The sequence below is a fragment of the Molothrus aeneus genome, chromosome 2, assembly GCF_037042795.1.
Source record: "Molothrus aeneus isolate 106 chromosome 2, BPBGC_Maene_1.0, whole genome shotgun sequence".
Classification (NCBI taxonomy): Eukaryota; Metazoa; Chordata; class Aves; order Passeriformes; family Icteridae; genus Molothrus; species Molothrus aeneus.
The window spans coordinates 15,543,648-15,571,572 of NC_089647.1; the positions used below are offsets into that span (position 1 = coordinate 15,543,648).

A 27,925-nucleotide genomic window follows, 5' to 3' on the forward strand; every position below is an offset into this window, starting at 1 on the left:
ACACTGGTATCTTCAAAACACTTTTTTGCCGTCTAACCTGCCATAGCCTTTAAAAGTAGATATACTATTTTTCTGCCTTGAAATGCATTCATATGCAGTGATTTTACAACAGTTTTTCTTAGAAATATAAACATTTCAGTTCAATGTTAGCTGGTTGAAATTCATGCTCCAGGATTTTTTTTAAAACACTTCATCCCAGAGATGACTTTCTTCACATTAAACTCAGTTAAATATATATTGCACACAAGGGCCAATTTTCTCCTCTTTGAGTTAAACCATGGATCTGCAAAACATAGCAAATTCTCCTTCAAAACCCAGCAACCCATACCAGTGGTGTAATTCAGGGGCACTTCAAAAGCATTTAAAATCCACAGCTGAAACTCAAAGATGAGAATTTGACCCTTTATTTCTACACACTGTCAGTGTAGCACCTGATTTCTTCAGTTTTCAAGATATTTTGTGATACTATGCTTTAAACTGATGGGTAAAGTTTTGCCTGCGGAAGCAAAAAAATGAACCCACACCAACGATGATCACAGATAAAACCAACACAAATGTTAATATAGTAAGGAAGTTGATTTTCTTCAGATCCTCTTTTTCACAGTCTTCTGGTCTAATGTTCTTAATGTGCATTTCATCCTGGTACCCAAAATTCTGAGTGTGCTGGCACGTTAAATGCTCCACGTTGGGGATCTGGACATTTTTGTTCTGGATCATGGATGAAAGCCAGATGTTTCCACAGCAGCTGAGTGGGTTCCCGGTGAGATACAAGTTTTTAAGTGAATTTTCTAATGCTAAAATATTGCTGTTCTGCAATGTACTGAACCTGTTGTTCCGTAGGTCCAGAACTTCTAGTGGAGAGTCACTACCCCACTTAGGCAGCCAGTTCAGCTGATTTTCAGAGAGGTTTAAATGTTTAAGGTGACTAAAACAAGGCAAGTCAATATTTAAATCTACCAGGCTATTACCATATAAATACAAACATTCCAGAGACTTTTCCAGACCTGATAATGCTTTAAGTTCTATTTTCAGTCCAGGGTTCATGGAGAGGTCCAAGACAACCAGAGGAGTCTTGTAGAAGCTGTATGCTGGCAGGACATTCAGCATGTTGTCAGCTAGGTACAAGTACTGAAGAGTGGGAGAATTCACAAATGACACACAACCACTTTCCTCTCCAGCAAGTCTTTGCTTAGCCAATCCTGAGTACATGCTGCAAAGGCTGATATTATTGCTTTGTAGATTAAGCAGTCTAAGGCTAGGAAGATTTGAGAAGATGTCAAACTGCAATGTTTGAAGGTAGTTGTTTTGAATGTAGAGATCCTTCAAATTTGACAAGGTACCAGCATCAAGGAGAAGGTTTTGCAAAGCATTGTAGCTCAAGTCAAGGACAGTTAAAGAGATCAGTGCACTGTCATAAGTTACTGCAAATGCCTGAAGACAGTTTTTACTGAGATTAAGGGTGTGAAGGGACAACATTGACTCAAAGAACCCATCTGGAATGGATTTGATTTCATTATAACTTAAGTCTAAATATACAAGCTGTGATAAATTAAGAGAACTTTTGTTTCTACTTTGCTTCTGGTCAAGAAAATGGACAGAAGCATTTAGCCATTCATTTTTCACATAGTCCATTTTATTATGAGGGGATTCAGCAGTGAGCTGGATTAAATTCTTTGATAAATTCAGAGTTACCAGCTTATTTACCTGAGGGAACACTGGGAAATGAAACAGTTTGTTTTCACTCAGATCCAAACACCTTAAGCTATATTCATCATCTGATTTTGTGGTGTGGAAGGTCTCAATGCTGTTCCTGCTAAGGTCAAGTATCTCCAGCTGCCTGAGGTTAAAATCAGAGATGCAAGTAATTGAATTCCTTGAGAGATTGAGTTTGGACAGGCTCACTAGAGTCTCAAAAGCACCTTCTTCTATTTCCATGATGATGTTGCTCTGAAGATCTATCTCCACAAGATTGGGAGATCCCTGAAACATCTTTTGTGATACCATTATAATACTGTTGTCTGCCAAGGAAAGATACCGCAGTGCTGGAGCTTCTTTAATGAAATGCTCAGCCATCCCATTGTACAGACTGTTGTGGGACAAGTCCAGTACTTCCACCTTGGGTAAGAGTCCAATCCCCTCTGTGCCATTTTGAGCAAGCTCATATAAGTGATTGTTGGCTAAATTTATTTCCAGCAAACTCTTCATGTGTGCAAAGACTCCAGGCGTGATGAAACTTATCTGGTTAGAGCTTAAATCCAGGCACTGAAGGGAAGTGTAAAATGATGGTGACATTTCAGGAATGCTTTGAATCCGATTTCCGGACAGATCTATTTTGTTTACATTTGGATAGAGGTCATGAGGGATTTGGTGGAGGTCTTTGTTGTGGCAAAATGCCTGAGAGTTTGCCTGCCAGAAAAAGAGAAAAGGACATGTTACACGACAAATGAAAAATGTCTTTGCATTAAATATAAGAAAAATAACATTCAGCATCCAAGGCAGATGCTGCTTCTGAAACACTGACCACTTTTTCTGAGCATTCAGACAGCAAGAGCAACAGTCCCAATCAGCTCCTTTGCAGCTAACATTTTATTTTAAAGAGACTTCTGACTTTGAATAGTAGAGTTTAATCTGCAGGTGATACCTACTAAAAGGTCTCCTCTTTGTACCTTTCTCCTGGACTCATTTGAACAGTCCCAAAAACAGAGTTTCTCTGCAAACAAGCACCTTTTCCTCATTTTCGTGCTGATGTTTAATTTTCTCACTTTCATCACTGTGTTAGATTTTGCAGACTCTACTTGCAGTAGTAAGCAGTACTTGGAAGAGCTTCACTCTGTTGGCAACATGGGTTCCAGAGCAAGGAGGTATAAAACCCTATAAGGATCCTATAGCACAAACCCTGTGTCTCCTTCACAGTCATATGTTCAAATATGCCTTCCCTTAGCCATGGCTCAGTTAAGGAAGGCAGCTTTAATCAAATAGGGTCATTCAACAACTGAGACATTTCTGACACCAATCTCCAAACTCATTCCACTTTTATCTTCCATGTTTATCCTTTTCCTAAGGCAACAGTTCCCTTCCATTTGCATGGGGAGCACACCTTATGAAGCCACCCACACAAGACACTGTGATACAACACTGAAAACACAAATTATGTAAATTCAGTGTTTGAGAGGGGAAAAGATGGGATGTGCAGTTAGGGTCAGCCCTTTTCAGGCCAATTCTCAGCAGAAGAGCAAAATTTATGTGTGTGTTCATGGGGAACATTGGAAACATGAACACAACCATCCTTACATAACCATCAAGTTCTATTTTGCTGTTAGGAAGAACATACAGCAGCAGGAGGAAATTGAATGTGAAAGGCTTAAGCAGCATTTAATTTACTGGAGAAAAAGTTTTGTTATTAACGTATTTGGGGATCTGGGGAAAGGGAAGTTCTGGGAAGGGAAAGGGGAAGGGGAAAGGGGAAGGGGAAGGGGAAGGGGAAGGGGAAGGGGAAGGGGAAGGGGAAGGGGAAAGGGGAAGGGGAAGGGGAAGGGGAAGGGGAAGGGGAAGGGGAAGGGGAAGGGGAAGGGAAGGGAAGGGAAGGGAAGGGAAGGGAAGGGAAGGGAAGGGAAGGGAAGGGAAGGGAAGGGAAGGGAAGGGAAGGGAAGGGAAGGGAAGGGAAGGGAAGGGAAGGGAAGGGAAGGGAAGGGAAGGGAAGGGAAGGGAAGGGAAGGGAAGGGAAGGGAAGGGAAGGGAAGGGAAGGGAAGGGAAGGGAAGGGAAGGGAAGGGAAGGGAAGGGAAGGGAAGGGAAGGGAAGGGAAGGGAAGGGAAGGGAAGGGAAGGAAAGGAAAGGAAAGGAAAGGAAAGGAAAGGAAAGGAAAGGAAAGGAAAGGAAAGGAAAGGAAAGGAAAGGAAAGGAAAGGAAAGGAAAGGAAAGGAAAGGAAAGGAAAGGAAAGGAAAGGAAAGGAAAGGAAAGGAAAGGAAAGGAAAGGAAAGGAAAGGAAAGGAAAGGAAAGGAAAGGAAAGGAAAGGAAAGGAAAGGAAAGGGAAAAGAGAAAGAAAAAATGGTCTGTTGAATCTTAACTTCTATGAAGAAGCAGGATCCAGATTCCATGACATGAAGCTTTTCAGAAATCAAGCAAATATTAAAAGTCAAAGATATTAAATCCCATCTGTTTTATATGAACTTGGAGGTGAATGAAGTGGCAGATCTGTTTAGCAGAAGTGGGGCACTAGTCAGCATTTTGTGAATCTCTTTTGCATCATCTTAGTTCTGGAGACCATACAAGAATGGCCCAGAGAAGTGCAAGTGCTCATTCAAACTCTAGATGCACACAAGCTGCTCCCATGACACATTTTTCCCAATGATCCCAAGTAAATTGACTATTAAAACTCAAACCTCTTCGTCTTTTCCCTCCAACTCACTCAAATCTCCCTCAGCTAAAAAAATTAGAAATAAAAAAAAAGAAGGAAATTTTCTGACTTCTCCCTGAAAATATTTCTTTCCTGAAAGTCACTGTGCAATTCCTCATTTTGAGTTAAATTATGCCCAGAGTTGGCCTTATTTCCTAGACACGAATAACAGGGCAAGAAACCTCTTCTTACTCATTTATGGAGGAGGAAGAAGCCAGGAGGATACAAAAATCCAGAGTGAAAAAGCAGAAACTGCTTTGCATCCTAAGGCAGATGCCAGGTTTCTTCTCACACTTTCAGCCAGATCCCAGCAAGTGCTGAGCACCCTCCATTCCCCTGGGCAGCTAGAATCTTACCAAAGTCCTGATGCAACTCCTGCCAATGCCAGAAATCTGCTTTTCATTGAAGTTGATGGGGGAGAGGTCAGCCACTGTTCACCATGTATCTTGCATGATTTGTTTTTTAATCTGCATCTATGGAACCCTCCCAGTGATAAAAGGGAGTAATAAAATCTACACCTCACACTGTCTGCCACTTGTTCCTATAACATTTCGCCTCTCATTTTTCTTTTTAAACTCTCCTTCCTTTACACTGACTATTTTGATCCTCACTAAATTTCTTATCTTGTCTCTTCTGCACCATATTTTCTCCCCCAAGGCTCAAACTGCATGAATTTTATTGTCATCAGTAGCAGGAAAAAAAAGATGAAGCATTTCTCTGTGGGATGGAGCAAACAGCATCTGTTTGGTTTGTCTCCTTGCCTCTCACCCCTTAGTCCAATGGGCTGGTAACCTGAGACTGGAAAAGAGACTTTTGTCAATCTCATGTCCTGACTTCATCACCTCTGCCAGTGCTGCCTTCAGTTCGTTTCAAGTCCATTGTTAAGAAGTACTGGAGGGTGAGGATCACTTGGTCCCATCAAGATGCTGGCAAAAAACAAAAAAAATACCCAACAGTTCAAAAGCTGGGCATCATTTGGTTTCTGACTCCAGTTCTTCACTGCTCAGCACTGGGTGGAAGTTGTCAGCCACCTCAGTAAGAGCCCTACAAAAAGGAGTTGGACTCAAGACTGCCCTTGAGTTCTCCTTTATCAATTCATGAACACTTGAGCCAAGAATCTGGGCTGGAACCACTTGGCACTGACCTGTGCTTGTATGGTGTCCCTGACCATTCTTAGAAGAGCTGCTCAGGTAGAGGCACAGCTAAACAATCAAACCTTAGCATTTTGCCCAGGTACCACACATCAGATGATCTATGACATCTGGTTACACATCTGTCCTTGCATCACCTCAAACCAAGATAAAATAAAATTTTCTAAAATCCCTTCCCTTCTATGAATTATTTGAAATTTCCTCCTTTGCCAACTAACAGGAATTAGCAAGATCATCTTTCTTTGGGAGGTAAAATATGATAGAGTTGAAGCTTTGCCTATCCTTGGAAAATAATGTGAGTTAGGAAGAATGTCCTGACATTTGATCTGTTCCTTATTGTCTCACAAACTGATAGATGTGGTGTAACTGGTATAATCAGTGCAGTTCACCCCCATGTCAGGGGTCTGGTAGGGACTGTTTACTTCCTAAAACCTCTAGCAAGAGAGTTTAGTTCAGCAACAGAACCACCAGTGGTGACTCAGAAAGTAGCACAGGTTTCTGACTCATGTCTCTTCCGTGATATTTGAGATTAAAGTTTCCATTTCTGAGCCTTTGCTATTCTAAAGGTGTCACCACAGGGAAAGTACCATATAAAACAGTGAGGCTGTGATGCAATGCAGGACTGTCAATGACAGCTGACCAGCCAATCCAGCAGCTCCTTCTTTCTTTGAGTGTGTTTAGAGCCACACCAAATGCCAGTGAAGGAAGGCAATCAGCATGGACATTAGCAACGCTGAGCCGGTGATTTACATCATATGAGCATCCTGGCCCCTGACAGCAGTGTGTTTTCTGTCAGGGCTCATTTTATCCCAGCATAGCTGTGTTGTTGGCTTGATGGAAGCATGTGTTCACTTCTCAGCAATCAGCCTGGTCTGTGAGCCATCAAGAAATGGGATGAAATTGCTTGGATTATTGCGTGGCTCATCCAGCCTTCATGTGACTATGACATGGGGCCCAGGCTGTCCTGTTTACAGTGGCTGCATCAGTGTTCCCTCTCCAGCCAAGGAGCTCAGCCACCCAGTCACCTTCCCAAGATCTTTTTATATATACTCTAGGTCTTAATTTCTCTGGAATTCAGGAAGTGCAGCAATATGGCAGGGTGGGCAGGAATGGAATGAGTCCCACAAGGGAGATGTGTACAGCTAGCAAATTATTTTTTCCCTATTTTGGAAATTCTTGAGGATTTGTGCTGAACAGCTTCAGTGTTCAAGGGGGGGGAAAAAACAAGTATTTTTAAACATCCTGGTACAGTCAGAAGCACTCGGAGAGGGAAAGGAGAAAGCTCAGTTGCAAATAACATTTATAATATTGTACCAGCTACTTGCAAAAATTCAAGGAGCAGATTTTGTACTGGAGCAAGAGTCTTCATCATTTCTCTTCACTCCAGCAGAAGTCAGGTACAACTTCCCTGGCAGAAATGCTATGTCAGGGCAGAGGAGGTCAGTCTACTTGTTATTACAAAAGAGCTGGAATAGAAGTATTTCACAGAAGATGTTTTAATGAAAGTACAAAGAACAACTGATATAAAGAAGTTGATTTTAAGTCTAAGTTCTTTCTCGTCTTAGCCACAGAAACCCTCTACAGTCTTAGGGAAATCAAGTCAAATTTCTTTAAACCAGCTCCTTCTTAGGAAAAAAGCCGAGACAGTGACTCTTCTTTGCCCCCCCTCCCCTTTGTATGCTGTCACTACAACAAGGACACAGCCTGAGGACAAACTGCCAAGCATCCCTTAAACCTGCAAATCCCACCTCTGCCATCTCAGGAAGCCTGGTCCCCTAAACCTGCAAATCCCACCTCTGCCATCTCAGGAAGCCTGGTCCCCTAAACCTGCAAATCCCACCTCTGCCATCTCAGGAAGCCTGGTCCCCTAAACCTGCAAATCCCACCTCTGCCATCTCAGGAAGCCTGGTCCTGGGGGGTTTCCCTTCTCAGAGACTGTAGCTGCTTGTGCAGTGCCTGTAACTAGGGAGTCCCAACCTCACTCAGGATCTCAAGGGACCTAAGTAGAGAGACAGCTTTACCATTTCACAGGATGTCCTGTCAGGTAATTGGTAGTTAGAGGTTTCTTTGTTCACCACTGCCAGGAAGAAGATGATGTACAGTTTCATGGCTCTGTAGGTAAAAATAATTACAGTTAGATCTCATATGGGACACAGTGGTCAACACATGCAAAAGTTGGCACCAGGTCATCACCTAACATGGAGAAGGACACAAGCTGTGCAATAAATTAAGCCATCTCTGAGGACTTGAAAGGAAGGTCCAAGGCATTTAATGGGTTTTCCCCATTGTGATTTTAGCTGCTGCCTAAATGATATCCAGGACACTCAATGAAGTCCAGATGTTCAAGCTGGGCAGGGTGTCTGGCATCATGGAGAAAAAAAAACTACTGAAGACTGACTTATCTTCACATACCCCATAGACACAGCACCAGTGCTTTCAACTGGGCATAAATTTTGGGTGCCATGTCCTGATCAAAGCCAATACATGCCACTCAGTAACAACCAGAAGTGGGAACAGTTGTCATTTCCATCCAAACACTTTCTACTCCTCTTATCCCAGAGCATCAAAGAGCTTTTCCATGTGTATCCTTGCTGAGTCAATGCCAACAGCTTAAGGAGTTGTCCTAGGTTAGAAAATAAAGATGTATTCTACTCCCATCCTCAAGAGCTGCTGAAAGAGCTCTGAGACCATGGCTCAGATATAACTCATTCTGGGAGCCATTTCCGTTTAGTGGACCCACCCATCACATGACTCACAGAACGATATCAGCCCATTGCGAGATGCTCCGCCTGGGGCAAGGAGCTAAGCATCCCCACCTGGATATAATCTGGGGTTTGGGACAGAACAAGCTGCCCCTACCCACTGGTTCCCAGAGGACAAGAGCTACCAGACCTTGTCTACACCATCACCACTTCAGTAAGACCATTTCATCTGGACTGCTACCACCACCCTAACTAGCAGGGTGTCACGTTGTATTCTGGCTCTGTCAGTGGTTTTTCTTTTGTATTGTTGCATTTATTTTGGGTTTTTTTCCTTTTCTTAATAAATTGTATTTCTGAATTGGAGTCTCTTACTGGTTTTGCTTTCAAACCAGAACAGGAGTGGACTGAGATTTTTCATTTTACACACTGCAGGCATGGACAGGGTTATAAATACATTTGACAGGAGATCATAGAACCGTATGTTCCACAGAATCACAAAATACGTAAAACTGGTATGAACCTACAAAAATAATTGGGTCCAATCCCTGGTCCTGTACAGCACCATCCCCAAGAGTCAAACCCTGTGTCCAAGAGTGTTGTCCAAATGCTTCTTGAACTCTCTCAGGCTTGGGTTGGAAGGGACCTTTAAATGCTATCTGGTGCAATCCCCCTGCCATGGACAAGGACAGATCATCAGCCTTACAAAGAGACAGATATAATGGATTTGTGTGAAACAGAGAACTCATCAGAGTTTAACTGTTTGGAAAGCACTCCAGCAAAAGAGCACAGAACTGCAAAAGAAGCAAACACCTCTGGGAGGCCTGTCACTGAACAATGGGAAAAACAGAACCAAAGCCAAAGGCAAGCATTCCTGCTTCAAACAGCTCCAAATGCAACCCCAATCCCATGCACAAGCCACTGCCATCAATGTATTGTTGCTCAGTGGCTTCCACCCACAGAGCATTGAATAGCTGGAAACAAAAAAGATTGGATCATTCTCAGGTCACTTTGATGGATGCAGCTGATGGCCCCTTACAGCACTGACAGTCACTGAACAGCAATGCCAACAAGTTCCTGATGGGAATCTCCCCATTTCTACCCTCCTGAACCAGAGAACAGAGCTGTGTACTAGGAATAGAGAAACTGGGAAGTATTAGACCACAGCTACTCTCTGTACAGTTTGTGTGTTCCTTCCATTTCACAAGAAAACCCCAGTGATGGGTGGTGACCTGTGACCCCAAGGTGAAAGAACGGGTCTCAGCAATAGGATCAGAAGTGTGTTCCTCCCTGTTAAAAGCAAATCAAGGATGTTAATTCTCTACCACTGAATCCATGTTTGCAAAATATACTGAAATCATCTGATGGGAAGGAGGAATTGCCAATATCACCATCTAGAATGTTTCTGTTTTCCCCCTCTGTTCTTCCTTCCCCATGCTTAGAGCAGCTGGAACCTCCTTTAAGGAGGAGAAATCTATTTATAACATTTGAGTATTGGTTTGCTGAGGTGGTGATAGAAGATGAACACACCAATGATTACATGGCTTTTCTCCAAGCCCTCAAAAGGAAATCCTTTCTGTTCAGACAAAATGAATTAAGTTGAGGATATTAGCCACAACAGGGCACCGCCCTGAGTATGTGGCCCATGTGCTCTGTAATATTTTCCCTTATCACACTGTCAGTGCAAAAAAAGGTCTCTTTGCCTCTTAAATAATAAACCTGACACAATCCAGAGTCTTAACACACTTTGTAACCTCTTAAATTTTAGGTTTATAAAGCAGCTGGGAAATTTATGTATTTGAACACACAAAAAAATGATGTAATGGTTTGCTGTGTAAGGCAAATCTGTAATAAGCAAAGAAGTTGTCCCTCAAGGTGTTTCTAAGGTGGCTGTCACATACTGAAGCTCATCAAGGATGTGGTGGCCTCTTCCAGCATAAAGCAACATAGACTCTGTCTTCACAGAACCATTTAGTTTGGAAAAGCCCTCTAAGACCACCAACTCCAACTGCTCTCCCAGCAGTGCCAAGGCCATCACTACCCCATGTTCCCAAGTGCCACATCCACACATCTGTTAAATCCCTACAGGGATGGGGTCTCTGGCAGCCTGTGCCAGTGCTTAACAACCATTGTGGTGAAGAAATTTTTCCTAATATCCAAACTGAACCTCCCCTGGCACAACCTGAAGCTACTTCCTCTTGACCTGTCATGGTACAGCCCAACCTCCTTGCTCAAGGAGATTCCCTTCCTAGGGTAGTTTTCAGTTCAGCTGTCCAGGGGAGGAGCTTTTCCTGTGTAGCTTTTCTCTGAACAACCTTTAGATCCTTCTCAGCAACCTCTAGTGTGACACATCAGTGCATCTCCCTCTTTTCTACCCTCTGGGCAGGTCTCAGCATCCCCCCACGCTCTCCCAGTGCCAAGCTCAGGGTTACAGGACCCCCATTCCCTTGGTGTGCAAGAGGACGTCTACTGATGCTAAACCTTTCCTGTTGGCATTGATCTCTCCACCCACAGCTTACAAAAACAGTTTGGGAGCAGCAGCAGCAACAAGTCAACTTAAAGGAGCTTTAATTGCTTTGAGGCTTTCCCAGAGCTGAAGTAGCTTCATGATCAGTGCCAGTTTGCTCCCACTGGAAGCTGTGATAGAAACCCCAGCATAACTCAGAGGACTGAGCTCTGAACCCTATTTAAATCCACAGCTTTCCATCACAGCACTTCAAAATCATGCAGTGTCAACCCCAGCTGAAAAATAAAGGTGGTTTAAGTCAATATCATCCCCAAGGAGTATTAATAAGTCAGTCAAATAATTCTAGAAAAAGCATACCCTAACCATGTCAGCATACCCACTTTAAAAGTAGGAAAGGCAGAGAAGGCAAAGACCAGTAATTTGCCCCAATACACATTTCAAACTATGGAATAATAACAATTCATTCCCAGTTTCCACTTCAGAACAATGTTTGCCTCCATCTCTATCAAAATATTAATCCTGAAACTACTTCACAGATGTTGTTTGCTTAATAAAAGCAACACTTTCCAGATTTCCCCAAACGTAATTTTTGTTATTGCTTAGACAATTAACGGAGATGCTCTCCTGTGCCAAGGAAAGTTAAATACAAGAGAACACACAGAACAAAAACCACACTCCCCAGGGTCTGATCCTTTTCCACACAACTCTTTCCTGTTAAGTTAGAGCCTTCAGGGGTAAAAAGAGTGGCTATTTCACATTTACCTTGTTTCAAGGGTTTCTTGCATCCCCAAACACTGCTTATCATCTCTTTAAAAAGCATGTCCAGCTCTTCAAAATCGCTTCAATCCCGGTATCGATGCAATCATTCTTCGGGTTCATGTTCACCCATTCAGAACACCTAGAGGTTCACTCATAACTTCAGAATGAAGGCCTTTTCAGGGAAATAACCTTATTTGGGACAGTGTCTGCTTTAAATTATGTTGCTTGTCTTCCTCTCCTCCCCGGGCTTGTGCTGGATCCTAGCCACCGCTGTGCTCGGGACGGAGTCAGCTACTGTGTGACATCCTGCAGCCCTTCCTTGGGGCAGGCATTGAGAGACAGGGGGATTTTTGCCAGAGGAACTGTCAGGATCAGGCTGTGGGTTTTCTCCAGAGAAAAAGTAACTTATTGGCAATGCCATTGTTTGGCTGTTGTGCGTGGGGCATGACAGTGTGTTTATTTTGGGTGTGTCTGCAAGTTACATTCCTGGAGGGTTGTAGGCTCCTGCACCAAAATCCCTCTCTGCATCTTTAAGGAAACAGTGCTTGCAGATTAAATATTTAAAATTCGTGGCTGATAACTATAAACCCCACAATCTGGAAACCTGTTCTGGAAGAAATAACTTTTCTTTTTGCAGTCATCCCACTAATGAGAGTGTGATTGCAGTCTGCCGGCAGGAGGGGGTCCATTGTTGGCTACAACACCCTTGATGGATTTTCATGGCATGAGGCAGGAATTAGGGCTAAAAGCCTCCATAAAGGCATTTTCAGATGAGCTGCTGAATTTTTGGCTGTAAGTAGACAGTGCTGAATATACTGGATCCAGTGGGAAGAATTCCCACTGCAAAGGGGTGCTTTTGTCATGCAGAAGATTATTTCAAATTGCCCAAGTTCAGCTTTTTATTTATTATTTTGTGCTGCCCTCTAGAGCTGGAGCAGCTGGTTTCCTCATTTCCTTTTGCTAATTAAGTCCTGCTTCAGGAAAACCTACTTCTACACAGATTTCCCTGCTGTTTTCTCCCAGAGACACAAGTCTGAACTGCCACAACACAGTTTTCCCATGGCTGAAATACTACACCAAAGAGCTGGGCTCTTAGTTTGCTTGGTAATGCACCCTGAAATGAGAGGTATAAATCACAGATTTATGGAATCTCAGAATGGCTTGGACTGGAAAGGACCTTAAAGTTCATCTAGTTCCAGCCCCCCTGCCACGGGCAGGGACACCTTTCACAGGACCAGGTTGCATGTCTAGCAATAAAAATACTATGACAAGGTGACAGGGGAGGGCATGATTGGGTGCAATGGAGAGAAAAATACTTGTTAAGCTCTCAGGAGAACTGTCCACCAGTGAGATTATCACAATCTCAGAAAAGTTTCCCTTGACTGGGCTCTTATCAGGTTAATTTTGATCACCTTCCCCAAGCATGTCATGCCTTGAGCTTCACTTTGCAGTGCTGTTTTTCACTTCATCCCTTTGGCACACTCCCTGGAGTCAAGCTCTCCATCTGCAATCTCCATAGGGTAAGCAGGAAACTCATGTTGAAACTGGGGATCACTGTGCTATTCAGAGATTTAAATGCCTTTTGGATGCTCAGGGTTTAGAGCTTGCCTTGTCAGCAGTGTGCAATAGCACTTGAAAAGCACAGACACCTTGTAAGGCAAACCTCAAATATTTATTTGAGGCCTCCAAGGAAAATAAATCCTTTTTTTTTTAGTAGAATATTTTGATCTGATTGTAACTACAAATATCATGCCTCTAATTAAGAGCAGCAGGTGGCCAGGATGGTGGCAGCTTCTACACCTGGATGTTCAGAGCACTTTAGGAAGTTTGGATTTACAGGGATAAAAATAGCAAAGATTTTGTGCTTTTCAAAAAGCCAGCTCTGCTCCTCAAGCTGTTTTATTGAGTAACCAGGTAGCTGTGCCAGCTGAACTGTAAAGAAGAGCCTGGACAGAAACAAATGCCAAAGCAGGAGGGAAGGGCATGCACTGATTCTACTGCTCAGGGCTTTGTTTCAATAAAACCACACTTTCAGAGGACACCAGCTGCAGTGGGAAAGATCAGTGCTGTCCTTGCCATCTTTGTCCTTCCCAAAGGGGATCTGGCAGCAAACAGCTTCAAAGACTCCGAAGCATTTGGCTGATTTCCCAAATTTTCAATATTTTTGGCTTTGGGCTACCCAGCAGTTTACACTATAAAGTAGTGTTGAAACTTTAGCATGGTATGGGCTTGGAAAGATACGTCTGCAGGGCAAGTGTCACCTGCATCAGTCAGAGACTGGGTCAGAGAATCAGAGAATGGCCCAATTTGAAAGGGACCTCGTAGATAATCCAACCCCCCTGCCATCAGCAGGGACTCATTCCATTAGACCACGATGCTCAATGCCCCAGTCATTATCATCTCCATCACACAGATTGGAGAATCAAGCCTTTTTTGCCCACAAAATAGCAAGGGCTGTCCCATCCCAACAATGCCAAAGGGTGTGCTGGTTTTGCATCACAGAAGTGATGTTCTAAGAGAAGCTGCTAGCAGTTTCCTCCATGTCTGACAAAAAAACCAATCAGTGATTACCTTTGAGAATTGACAATCTGTTAAACCACTGAGAAAGCTGATACACCTCTGTGAACTCCTATGTTAAAAATGAAAAATCCCAGGAATTCAGCCTTGCCTTTTCCTGCCTGAGAGCAGGTAACTGTGAGAAACAACTGCTCACTTTGAAAATTTAAAAAGGCTTATTAAACCTTAATAAAAATACAACAAAGGACTATAAAAGGAAAAAGCTGCAGTGCTGGGAACTGCCCCTTGTGGATACCACATGGCCAGTTCATCTTCAGGATGGATTCTCAGTCTTTCATACCCCTGGGGGTTGCATCAGCCAGCCCAGCCCTCCCAGAGTCTGTCAGTCAGCTCTTCTTTGCCATTTATCAGTGGAGATTGCTTTCTTGTGACTTGATTGGGGGTCAGGTGTTGCCGTGCTGCACCCCCTGAGCAACCCCCTGAGCTTTTCCATTCCCCACTGCCCCATGCCAGGGACACATGTGCAGCCTTCTTTGTACCTGTCCTAGACAGCCCAGGCTGTCTGATGGCAGCAACACAGGGGGGAAAGGGAACTGTGGGGAGAACAGAGGACATCTAAACTGCAATAACATAACTATACATCACTAAAGCTTTTCTTAATATTCACACAATAGTTATCTTTTAATTGTGGGACCAAATCATCTCATTATCCACCTAGAACATAACTCAGCCGCCCGGCCCTGCTGTCTCGGCTGGGCCGGCTCGGCCCGGGCAGGCTGTGCCCATGGGCTGGTGGGCAGGGCAGGGGAGGCCGCAGGACCAAGGCCGGGCTGTGCCGTGGCTGCTGACCCCGGGCTGCTGCTGCTGCTGAGCCCTGCCCGCCGCTGAGCCGGGCTCCAACGGGCCCCAGGAGCAGACAGGACCCGGCCAGCTCGGCCAAGATTCTGCTGCCATTGGGGTTCGCCCACAGCCACCAGGCAGGGGAGGAGAAGCCATCAGTCCCCCTACCCAGGGGCTGGCTGCTGAGCCCTGGTCTGGCTGCTGAGCCCTGGCCTGGTGGTGAGCCCTGGCTGCTGAGCTCTGGCTGCTGAGCTCTGGCTGCTGAGCCCTGGCCTGGCTGCTGAGGCCTGGTCTGGCTGCTGAGCTCTGGCCTGGCTGCTGAGCTCTGGCCCGGCTGCTGAGCTCTGGCTGCTGAGCCCTGGTCCGGCTGCTGAGCTCTGGCTGCTGAGCCCTGGTCCGGCTGCTGACCTCTGGCTGCTGAGCTCTGGCCTGGCCGCTGAGATCCCAGGCACCGCCCCAGCCCAGCCCGCACAGCTCCCACCGCAAGCTGCTGAGCATGGCGGGGGCCACCTGAGCGTCTACAAGCCCTGGGCAAGATATCAACTCTTTCAGTGCTTCAATCCTCCCTCGAGTGAGAGAAAAGGACAAAGTGCAGGCATGTAGAGAAGCAACATAAAGAGACCAAGGTCAGTGAAAAAGAAGTCAAGTCCCAGATGGGAGGGAGAAGGAGATGCCTTCATCTTAGGACTGAAATCCTCTTGAAAAGCTATAGAGAAAAATTTAATTGATCCGTCCAAGTTTTTTTTCCTTATAACACATTGAAGAATTATGGGGGGATGGATTGTTCAAACCTGTGTTAAAGCAGGCAAATGTTGAAATAGCTGTGAATTTAATAAAAAGCTTGAACAGAGAGAGAGGAGAGTGATAAAGACCCTATGCCCCCAGGGAGAGAAGAAAAAGACCTCCATTCTCAGAGATAAAGATGATCTCAGAAATAAATAAAGAGAACCTTTGCTTTTGAACAGCTCATCCTTAAAATAGTATCCCATAACTTAACATGGCCCATAAACACAGCTGTGGGGAAAGCTGTGAAAAATGGGAGGGACTTGACAATTGCAGATTTATTTTTTCTGGGCAGCTGCTACTCATGAAAATTAGAAGCTATGAGAGAACTGTTTTCTTGTAGAAAAGTCTCCATAAATTTACTAGAGGGACTCCTCTCCCTAAGTAAACTGAAGAAAAACTATTCTAGAAGTGATAAACTGACTGAATTATTTCTGTGTGTTGTGAGTGAGAAATAAAAGATTGTAGGGGCAGGAGATGTGTTCTAAAAGTTTTATTCTGATTCTTATTATGCTTTTTTTTCTTAGTTACTGTTAATAAAGTTTTATTTATATCCTTTTAACTTTTGAGCCTACTTTGCCTTCCTCCTAATCCTATCTCACAGCAGGAAATGAGTAAGTATATTCTAGTGAGTGCACTGGCATTTGGCCAGCACTGAAACCCACCACAAACGGTTTGCACCTGCAAACTCTGTGAAATCCTTATTTTCCAGTGGTGTCTCAGCAGTCACTTCCTACTCAGTTTCTGTCAATGTCAGTTGAATTTCATCCTCTGCCACCCACAGTGAGGGACACCTTATCAGACCTCTCCTCCAAACCCTTTCCCCACCATGGCTCAGAGCAAGAAGGAAAAGCCAATCCTAGCTGCTGGCTCTTACCAGTCAGTCTGTGAACTGCTGCAGGTTCCCAAGGGTTTCAGAGGAACAAGAAAATGCCTTGACGATTTTGTGTCTTGAGTCTCCAGACTTTTTGGAGTCTGTCCATTCATAATGCTGCTGCTTTCTAAGGCACTACTTTTGTTTGAGTCCTGTGTCAAGCGCTATGAATCAAACTCTCTAGAGAAGTAAATAAAACAAGTTCCTGCCTTAGAAAGTAGGTCTGAATTGTAAACACAGGAGTGGGACAAGTCTTGCTCCTTTTTGGCTGGAATAGCTCCCTGGTAATTCGTCCCACAGGGGAGATGGAGACAACATCAATATTAACCCTATTAAAAAGAATACCCAATGCCATTCTGAGCCACAGACTTTGAGAAGGAGGCACAGCTCCAGCTTCTGACACTCTACAACTCCAGAATCTCCAGAAGCTGATTCTCCTGGTTTATTTTGTTCCTGCAAGCTACACTGTGCTTGGCATCTCACAGGCAGATGCAACCCCTATTCTTCCTGGTGTCGAGTCCACAGATCAAAATAGAGACTTCTTTGTCTCCTGTAAAGCTAACAAGCCTTTTCTCCTGTCTTTTGAAGCTGCTGCCTTCCTTCCCTCTGTTTCTGCCCTCTCTCCATGTGCATCTTCTTCAGATGTTCAGCCAACAGCATTTCCCCACCAAAAATTAACACTTCCAATTATTGAAGTTTTAGCCAGGTTCCCTATTTTATTCACCCTTTTTCCTTCTACTCTCTTCAAGAAAGAAAATGTAAATGAACAAGAACTGAATGAAACCCACAAGCCTGGAGAATTTGTGAGTGATGGCCAAAGGGACAGAGGGAGATGGGAAAATGAAAACTCTTACATCAGCAAAAAGTGACATGTACTGGCATTTGCAGATTAAACTAAACTAAGCATGAAATACTCTCCCTGGAGAACAAAATTCAGATTCAGGAGCCAAACCAGAATATTTTCTTACCAGTCTATAAAGTACGCTTTTAATTCAGCAATATGATTTTTTAAAGACAGTCACTATTTGGGAAAATGTGTACTGACTTTATAAAATCCAATAGGAAATAAAATGAGGTGAAGAAAAATATTTCTTATAGATTTGATTTACATAATACTGATATCCATGCTTGAATCTGCCCATCATTTTACTAGTAAAAGGCCAAGCACTGATACAGTCACTAAGATGTAACCATCTGCTTAAAAAAGAGATGACAGGTTGTAAATTTTTGTTCTTGAAAACTAGAGGATTTCAGCATTTTAGAGTAATATGTTTATTTTAGAGTATCAATTAATACATCTTAGTAAAAAAAACAAATTATCGCTGCTGTACAAAGCCAAATTATTGCTTCTATTTAAGGGAAGCATATTTGTCTTTTATCAAAAATTCTTTTATCTAAATTACAGCTGGGCTTAGCCTTAGAAATACTGTGATTTTTATGTAAACTATGATTTTCTAAAACTTTACTACTTCCAAATATTGCCTAAACATTCATTCTTATGATAACAGTCCAAATCCAGCAAACCTGTCTCAGTAAATCATCGTTCACCCAAAGGTGACAATCAAGATAATCGGAACTTAAAAGCAGCAAAATAACCCTGCCATCTCACACCTCGTGCTGCAACTGGGAGAACTCAATAACAACACTGACAGGAAGAAGAGCAGACCAGCCAAACAGCATTTTGCCTATTTCACCCAGGGACTGTGTGATTTGCCCAAGGCTATATTAGGATTCAGTGTTGGAGAGCTGGTTGAGTGGCATTTAATTAGTGTACAGTGCTGATCTCTGCAGCACTCCTAGTTCAGAAGGCTATAATGCAGTAGTACCATAAATAGACTGAAGTCCTGTGAAGAAAAAAAAAAACCAAACATCTCCCCGTTATCTATTCCTGCAAACATGAAGTAAAATAACAAATACTATGTATGACAACTGTACTGTTATAAACTAAAAAGTGGTGCCTCCTAAATATAAATGATCTAACTCACACAGTGCAAGTCCCTGATGGATTAAATATAAAACTGGGTGGATAGAGCCATCTACACAGCATGCTTAGCCAGTTCCTCAGCCTATTCATAAACACAGAACATTTTATTTATACAGTACCTTCCTCATCTGTGTTACTTTCAAAGGCTGCAGCTCAAAGTCACCAGAGCCCTCATCTCTCCCACAGTTGAAAGTGCAACTTTCCAGCAGGCTCCCGGGCTCACACACATCTCCACATACCTGCTCTGTGGCTGGAGGAGGAGAAGGTTTCGTCTCTGCTTGCAGCCTTTTTTTCCCCCGGCTCTCCCAGCAGCCTTTCCAGCTCAAGCCAAGGAAGAGTTTCCTTGGGGAAGTCGTACCTCTGTTGCATGCCAGCTGACTAAAACTCTGCAAGCGCTGAGAGAAGTTTGAAGTCACAGGGAAAAAAAAATACTCCCCATAGACTAGTCCTTGAATTCATTCCTTTGCAGTCATAAGCTCTTATATATTTCCAGGCTCCCCAGACTACGTAAATACATACATCCGTCATGCTTTTAAGATATGTGTGTCCTCTGCTCTTCTCTTTATTCTCCATTTTGTTCATTCAGCCTTGGCTTATTTCCTGCAGTTTCTCAGCTGGTAATTACGCTCCTCTTGTATTGACACAGAAACAGTCTGTGAATACCACAAAAAATCCCCTCCACAGGCTTTGGGACACGTGCTTGCCTCTGAAGTCATCCATGCCTGTTCCACAGCTGTCAGCCTGGAGATTCTCAGGGGTTGGGGTAAATCAGGGCCACTGAGCTGGCTGCAAGCCTTACATTTCAAGTCCATGCAGGATGGGGTGTGTAGGAAAAGGGTATATGGGCGTAGGGCGAGCACATGATGTTTGGTGTCCCAATAGGTCATTTGTGTCTTCATGGCACAGCAGTGGGATGGCCAAACACAGCCTTGGGGGAAAGGATAAATTAAATTTAATGCTTGAATGGGTAATAATGTAAATACCTTCTAAGAAGGGCTGTGGGATGAATTTTGCTTTCTTTACTTTGGGTGTTGTTATGGACATGTAATGTAATAGTTGGCTCTCACAATTAAGAGATAGATATTATGTAGATGTTAAAATGTATAGTGATGTTATTGTAATGTCCCCCCCCTCCTCTTTCCCCTCCCCCTGGCAATAGCCTCAGTAGTCAGGACATTTAGAGAAGGCTGGCTTATTACCAAGAGGTGCAGTGTACCAACACCTGACCTCCAACCAAGATGTAAGCAGGTAATCTCCACCAATGCATGGCAGAGAAGGGGCTGACTGACAAAACTTTGGGAAGGGCTTAGGATATAAAAGGCAGAGCATCCATTTGGTAGAGGAGCACATGGCTGATAGTCATAGGGGCTCCCAGTGCTGTATTTTTTCCTTATTCAGTCCTTTGTTGTATTTTTTGTTAAGGTTTAAAAAACCTTTTAACATCTGATCTCCCTCAGAGGAGAGGTTTTCCTTCTGCATCATGTGTTTTATCAACTGGTTTTTTTTTAAGATATGAAGCAATGGCCAAGAATTTTCACCCCCAAAAAAATGAAGTGCTGACTCCCTTCTCCCAGACAGCATCAATTCTGTCCCTCTCTCCCGGATCTGCTTATTAAAATCAGCGGAAAGCAACGTCCTTTTATACCATGTGCGAAACATGGTATAAAAGAATTCATGAATTCTGCTAAACATTTGCAGGCTCCAGCTTTTGCTTCTCTGCAACAGGTTTGCTCTCTGTAACACACCAGCTCCTCTGAGTCAGAGTTACTTCAGAACTGCAGCATACTGGGAGATTCAAGATGAAAACAACTACGGATGTGAAAAATGTGGTTTGATAAATATCTCAGTAAATACACTTTGCTCATGTTGTTGCAATAAGATTGTAATAAGACTAATCAATTAAATAGCAACATGTACATAATGATAACAAAGAAAACAATAATTTTTTTTACTGTCTCCATTATTGCCTATGTACAGATGTAGCTGTATATGCATTGTTGTTGTTGTTACAATTATTATTATGGACCAAAACTCACCTCATAGCCCACAGTAGCTTATTTGGAAGCTGTTATGCTTATGAATTCACCAAGGAACAGGCATCTATTTTATCCCCTCCTATCACCAGAGCAGGACAACCTGATGGCCAACTTGATGTCACAGTAGCCAAGCCTGGAGGATCACGGTGGACCTGCTGCTCAGGGGTGGAGAGCCAATTGTATTTCCCAGGTGGTGCATGGCTAGCTAATAGGAAAATAGTCCATCACAGAAAGAATAGGAAGTCTCCCAACATGAAATTTCAGACTACATGGAAGCAGCAGGAATAATTCCTACAGATCTTGCTGTTGTTAGACCCCATCTCTGGTGTGTGGGCAGCAGAAACTTGGGTCAGCAAATGGTTTATTCCCAGTGACACCTAAGTGCAGATGGCTTTTCCAGTTATCTCTCCCACTAAAGATATCTCTCCCAGGGAGTGATATCCCTGGCCTAATCCACACAAACCTCACCCTTTTCTAGTGGATTGGACATGTCCAGGTGCATAACACTCAGTTATCTACCTCTGGAAGGTGATCCCACTACCCTGAGACAGTTGTTTCACTCTCTTTTAGAGGGCCCTGAGTAAGGTGGGGACAGCGTGCAAAGCTGTCCTAGAACAGTGCAGAAGGACTGTGCAGAACAGAAGCAGCCAACCTGATCCAGGCCCTGAAGAAAACCCAAGGACTACACCCAGCTTGGAAGGAACAATCTGGTTTGGTGGGGAAGGGTGACCAGAAGAGAGCTAACCCTCAATAGGATTGATGTGAGGAGCTGGGTTATCTGACAGCATTGATGTACACCCCACAAAAGAACCTGAGCACTTTAGGAGAGACACCACACCCTGCAGACTTGTAGGATCTTGCCTCCAAAAATGCTTGGAACCCTCAGTCCTACAATAATTTCTGCTGGTACCTGCCATGCACAAATCCTACATTCTTCTGTACTAGGGCTGCAGGAGGTGGCAATTGGCAAATTGCACTTCAAAACAAAGAGCCCACAGGTCAGTGCTGGTCACACAAAGTCAATCTTCACCATATCCTCTCCCCTCCAAGTCTCATGGGATTCCCATTCTTCCATAGTAGAGGTGAACAGGCTTGGTTGGTGGGGCTGGCATGAAGACAAGCAGAAATGCATGAACATAAAGCAAAATTTCCAGATGCTGAGATGCTCCAAGACATCACTGCCTCTATAAGTATCATAATCTTGAACTGATGTTAGCCCAGTTGCTTTCTAGAAATTACATTTAAAAGGAAAAAAAAAAGGAAGAAAAATAAGACAAAATAAAGAAGACAAGAACTGAGAACTGGCAGTTTTTATACAATTGCAAAAGATTACAGGTTGACCATGTGCTCACCTCACACTTAAAATAGGTCCTATCATGTCAACAGGATGCCCAACTCTAAGTATAAATTATATTTCCCAAGACTAAACAAAGTTTAATATTTATGCTCGATTTCCTCCTGCTCCGATTATAGCTTGTTCTTTAAAAAAAAACAAACATGAGGAACAAGAGGTCCAAGAGGTTTGCTCTGGCCCCATTTTCTATTCCTTCGGTATTGAGGGAAGTTTGATGCTGGGAATATGATGATGTTTCACATGCTGGGATTTTGGCTTGTCTTGGTGCTGATGCTGGTGGTGAGCAGAAAAGGGAAGTTGTATGGGTCAGGTGTGATTCCTGTCCCATATCATTCTCATCATATTTTGCCCACAGCTCTCAGGTACTGTGTCTTCAGCTGAACTCAAAGAAGAAGAAGCTGCTCTTGGCATCTCCCTAGACTAGGCTTGGCTCAGTCCCCTGTGGTCCCAGCCAAAATCTTCCTCAGGCCCACCTCACCTTGGGCCTTGAAGACATTGGTGTTGCAAGATGCAGACAGCTTCAGAAACAGCTGCAAAAGAAACACACCTTAACTAGCTCCAAATCAGCTACCAGTGACCCAAATAGCTGTGAAATTCATCCCAAAAGCAGGGTAAAAGACACATGTCCAGTTCTCCTGGGGCCAGCCTCCCAGCCAGATATGACCAGCTGTGAAGCAGTCAGTTGCACCCATATTATGGATCAGTGATTGGAAGGATGAGCACAGGCCTGGGCATAGTCCTGGCTCACCTTGTCACTCTTGGGTGACAGGGTCCCCAGGCACTGCTTGATGCCCTGGCAGCCAATGACAAAAAAATTGAGCAAGAATGAATGAAAAGTTCACAGTGCTCAAGACATTTGTGGAGTGCTTTGGAATGTTGTACATCACTTGGAGTGGCAGATATTGTGGAAACTCCTGGTGTAAGAAGGTACTACTGCAGGATAAAGATGACATGGCTTTGGTGATAAAGGTCTTCTGCAGACTGAGAGACCACAGAAGATAATACAAGTAAGTTGTGATGGAAACATCTTCCCAGATGTGAGGGTTGCTGGGGCATGCAGCAGTGAGGCAGTAAGGGAAAAGGGAGAGGAAAAAGACACGGGCAAAACTTCCAGACAAGTAAACCCACATCACGGGAGTTTCAGTCTCATAATTTTTGGAGGGTTGAAATGGGGCAAATGGAATTTGCATGAGGGGACAAAACTCCGGGGTCTCCAGGGCCCTCTGGTTTTATTTTCCATCCTCTGTGGACCTCTGACATACACCACTGCCCAGCAAGACTTTGATGTACAGCTTGCAAGCAGAGTTGCCAGGTGAATGTCTCAAGATGGCAATAAGGACAGAGAGCTCCTGCCTTTCTTGCACTTGCCTGCCAACTCAGATGGTTGGAAGCATCTTGCATCCAACCCAGATTTCAGGTGTTTCTGTCCACTACTGTATATCCACCACTTTTTCCACCCACTGTTATCTCCAAGGACATCTTCTTGCCTGTGTTCGAACATCCCAAAGCTTAATCAGCAGGTTTGAGAAACTGCGCTCCATGGGACAAATCTGGTTTATCTTGAATAGCCCACTACTGAGACTGATGTGGTTTCTATTGCAAATATTTATCATAACTCTACCACTGCAATAGCAGGAGGATCTATGAATCAGGTGGTGCCAAACAAGCAGCAGAACAGTGTCCTCTGTTGTCTGTGCTAATGGGGTTAAAGATCATGTTTCACTCTAAACCTCCTGCTCCATTTAAAGTGTGAAATGTCACCCATTCTTCCTTCTCTTGGTTTCCTTTTGGATGGGGGAATGAATGTCATTCATGTCTGGCATTTTCAGTCCCTGCTATTGATTAATACCTTATGAAAATCAGTTTAAACTATCAAACACCATTGAAATAATCAAATTTCCCTTTTTGTTGCCCCTCCTTTCCACCTCTTTATTTTGACTATTTGATGTCTTACTGTAGGGAAGCTAGTAAAAGGATTACTGTCATTCTGTGTGCAAGGCCTTGAAGCTGATGATGACACAGATCATGCAGAAAAGGATTTCACCACAGTTAGCTGAGAGTGTGATTTTGCTCCTTTTATGTCAGTTTTTTTAGGCAAGAACTGAAGAGAAAAGAAATTTGCAGTCATAATCCTAGGGAGAGAAGAAATTGCTTAGAAATGCTCTATTTTTGTCATGTTCCTTAAACCCTTTGATCCTCCCCATAACAAGCCCTTGTTCCATCACTATGTCATTTTTTTTAAAAATAGCTTACAGGTGTGTTATTTCCAAAACGCCTCTGCTTCCTGCACAGTGTGTTAGCTTCACTTGAATAATATAACTTCCATCCCCAATGACATATTTTGGAGGGGGTTTTTTTTCCGTGACGGAAGATGATTGAAATCCTGACTTGAACTCTGAACATGGTCCTTGCTGTGCAGACAGTCTGTCATGCCAGTCCCTGTGTGTACTGCTTCGGGTAGAACATACTGCAGGAGGAGAAAAATATCTGCACCATCTAGCTGATGTCTTGGAGGGGCTACTGTCTGTCTTGGTTTACCAGACAGGTGTCTGCTAGGCACACGAGCAGATAGAGGTAGGTGTCTCAGGGCTGAGCTCCAGCAGTGCTGGTGAATTCTCCCCGCAGTAAGCGACAGCCTGGCTGTCCTTCTCTGATGCCGGAAAGTGAGTGAGCCCTGCCCCTGTGAGAAATGTGAAAAACACCAATCACTTGTTTTTAAAATTTTAAAAGCTTAACAGTAATAAAATGGTTATAAAAATAGTAATATAATTAGGGTAATAATAATTTGGACAATTAGGATTTAGGACAATACAAGACAATGGAAACAAAGAGTTATGGACAGTCCAGGTACTTTGTCTTTCTGGGCAAAATAAGCCCGAAAAAGGACACCTGTTAACAGAGGATTAACCCTTAAAAGCAACAGCCTGTTGCATATTCATACACCCCATATATGATGCATAAATTCCATTCAGACACAGGATTCTGTCTGGTCAGTGTCAACTTCTTCTTCTTAATCCTAACGACATCTTCAGGACTGAGCAAGGCGGAAAGAAGTTCGTTTATTCTGATAATTGAGCAATAAATTCTCTTTCTCTGAAAGATTTAGGTGTGCTGTGGCTGCTATCTCAGTGCAAATCCTTTCTTTAAAAAAGTATCTTACATAGCATAGTTTCTATTTTAACCTTATGTTATAACCTAAAACTATATTTAACACATTACTTAAGAGAATTAATACAGCATAACTTTCTAACACAACACATATAATATTCGTTTTAATATTTGCAAAAAGCCAATCATAAAATACACATTTTTCACAGAAACAACCGCTCACTTCTCAAAGCTTTAAAAGGTTTATTAAAACCTTAATAAAAATTACATCAAAAGGACTAAATAAGGAGAAACAGGCCTGGGAGCCTCCCTCATGGCTGACTACCACGTGGTGCATCTTCAAGATGGATGCTTCACCGGGCGTTGGGGGTGTGCATCAGCCAGCCCTGGCTTCTCCTGCAGTCTGTCACTCAGATCTTCTTTGCCATTTATCAGTGGAGACTGCTTTCTTGTAACTTGATTGGAGGTCAGGTGTTGTCATGCCACACCCCCCCAGCAACAAGCTTTTGTACACCTCTTCTTTCTACCTGTCCTGGATAACCGAGGCTGTCTGATGGCAACAACACAGAGGGGGGGGGAAAGGGAACTGTGGGGAGAACAGAGGACATCTAAACAACAAACTACAATAACATAACTATACATCAATAAAGCTTCTCTTAATATACACACAATATTCATCCCTAAATTGCGAGAGCCAATCATCCCATTATCCATATATAACACCCCCAACCCTGTCTCCTTTTTTACCTGCCCCCATTCTCACAGTATCTCCTCCCTCTCCACCCCCAGAGAAACTCCCAAAAAAACCAAAGGAGTTCCCCCTCCCCCCATCAGTGCTTATTGGCAACTCCATGGGAACAAAATTCCATAGATAACAGGGAAAGAACAGAAAACAACTACCTAGAACAGAGGCTAGACAAGATTAGGAGAATGAAAAGTAGGTGTTTATTAAAGGCACACCTCTGGGTGTAAACAGGTACATCTTTGGTAGTGGAAAGCCTCTGAGAGAGGCCACACCCAGATGGACCAGGGTCACAAGTTTTTCACACAATTATAAGTTTGGTCCATTTACATATCAGGGGTTAATCCTCCAGTTACAGCTTCAGGTAAAGAAGTCATATTCCCTGAGTTTGCTTCCGTCCCTAACTCAATTTTGTTTGTACTTTTCGAGGCCTGAGGCTGTAGGCTGTTCCTTGAATTTCAGGCCTAGAGGGATGGTTTTGTCTGACTAAAATGTGAAGACAGTTAACTAACACTTTATATGGAGTTCAGAGCTATGCACTAATGCAGTACAGGATTTGAAAAATATAAAGGCCAAAATCCTAAGGCATCATAACAACCCATTTGGACCAAAGAAAGAAGCTGAAGATGCACTGGGAGATATAGGGGAATGTTGGAGTTAGTTCAGTGGACTGGGAAAGCAGACATAGGGCAACAAACTGAAGGAAACAATCTTGCTTATCTATTTGATTTTTCCAAACATTGAAACGTAATTTGCTGCTGAACATCTTGATTTCAGAGATGGGATGCCCTCAGCAAAAACTTCAGAGCCGGGGCACAGGCAACTTTTACCACTAGGAAGTTTAGTGCACTGGAATGGTGAAATATGGGCAACACAGAAGCATAGATAATTATGCTCACATGTGTATCACCAGCTCCCTGACAGTTAGAAGTGATGGCAGCAAGTTTGAAGAGCTGAGTAAACTCCTGGTCTCCTTTTTCTCATAAAAAATTGTAACCCCAGAATGATGTCATAGGTGAAAAAGATGTGATATCTCTGATCAAATATAGACATGTACAAGGTTAGTATCAAAGGACACTGGTTCTGATAACCTCCACAGCTTATGGACGGAAATAGAAGCTCTTCTTGCTTGTGATTCATCTCATTCTCCAGCAGATTAATCACCCGCAAGGAGCTCCAACTTTCTCCTGTGAACAAGGGAGTGGTGAATGACTAACACAGACATAGATTCAAAATTAAGGGAAATTAGTCCCTCTTGTAGTCAGGAAACAGAGAATTTGGAGATTTTTTTTTTTTTTTTTTGCTGGTTGTGGATGTACCTCTTGCTGGTGTAAATCCCAGTTTTTCAGCCCAGGTTGTATATATCAATTCCTTAAGATAATTCCCAGGTTTCCTTGAGAGAAGCCAGTTGATGATGGTATCTCTGGATGTGTTACAAATGTTATAAGTGATTCTGGCATTCTGTTGTTGCTTTGAAGGTCTGACATCCATCATCCCACCGAGCAAAGCCCTGAACAGAATTCCTCCATGAAGAGCCTCAGTACCCCTATAAAGCATGTCGTCATATAAAAATGTAAAGATCTTTGTTAAGAAATTGGGATGCAGCTTCTGGGGTTGGATTGTACACCCCTTTTCCTCCTCAGGTCAAAGGCACTGTGTTTTAGACAGTGATCCTTACAGATCTCATGGCCCATCTGGAAGGTCTGTCCATGCCATATTATAAGCATCTCCTGGATGAAGGGGTGTGCTTCTTTGGATTTGATCTCTGGCATCAAGATTACTGTATTTTTATTCTCTCCATATCATGAGTGAAAAGAAGATAAGCTCTTCTTTTCTCACTGGACATTTTCAAAATGTTCCTCTTGCTGATAGAACACTTCACAACTTAATGGATGAAATCAGCTGTTCTCAGGACTCAGGACTATGAGGATGGACAAACCTATCCATGCTAGGTTTGGATCTCAGTCATTTCAGCTCTCAGGTAAGACATTCCAGTCCTTTTACCACGCATAAGTGAAAATCCACTTATGCCCAATGAAAAGTGAGTAGAGATACAGCTCCTCCTGACCTCTCCCTTTCTCCACACACACACACACACACACACACACACACGCCAACACCCATGCAAACCAGGAAAGAGGTTTTAGCCACAGCACTGAGGAAGTTTCTCATCTTTCACTTGTGACATTTCTTGGGATTAACCCATGATGAGCT

At 43.3% G+C, this 27,925-nt stretch overlaps 1 protein-coding gene across 2 annotated transcripts; it reads right to left on the bottom strand.

The window, feature by feature from the left end:
* Positions 1–465: 465 nt before the first annotated feature.
* On the bottom strand, positions 466–18,761 carry LOC136568523 (transforming growth factor beta activator LRRC32-like). Of its 2 annotated transcripts, none has more exons than XM_066568543.1 (3): positions 18,711–18,761; positions 7,570–7,660; positions 466–2,406 (listed from the first exon to the last, which is right to left on the bottom strand). In XM_066568543.1, exons 2-3 carry the CDS (start codon positions 7,654–7,656, stop codon positions 466–468), a joined length of 2,028 nt encoding a protein of 675 aa, XP_066424640.1. In that variant the 5' UTR covers positions 7,657–7,660; positions 18,711–18,761. The 2 variants fall into 2 exon arrangements, with proteins under 2 accessions (XP_066424640.1, XP_066424632.1); XM_066568535.1 differs by lacking the exon at positions 18,711–18,761 and adding an exon at positions 11,477–11,499.
* Between the last annotated feature and the right edge of the window lie 9,164 nt (positions 18,762–27,925).

What these genes read in the sequence shown, in the direction of transcription:
- LOC136568523 (XM_066568535.1), bottom strand. Translation starts at nt 11,499, where the DNA reads ATGCAAGAAACCCTTGAAACAAG. An exon ending in CAAGAAACCCTTGAAACAAG is followed by an intron (nt 7,661 to 11,476) that starts GTAAATGTGAAA and finishes TTTTACCTACAG; the next exon opens with AGCCATGAAACTGTACATCA. An exon ending in ACAGGACATCCTGTGAAATG is followed by an intron (nt 2,407 to 7,569) that starts GTAAAGCTGTCT and finishes TTTTTCTGGCAG; the next exon opens with GCAAACTCTCAGGCATTTTG.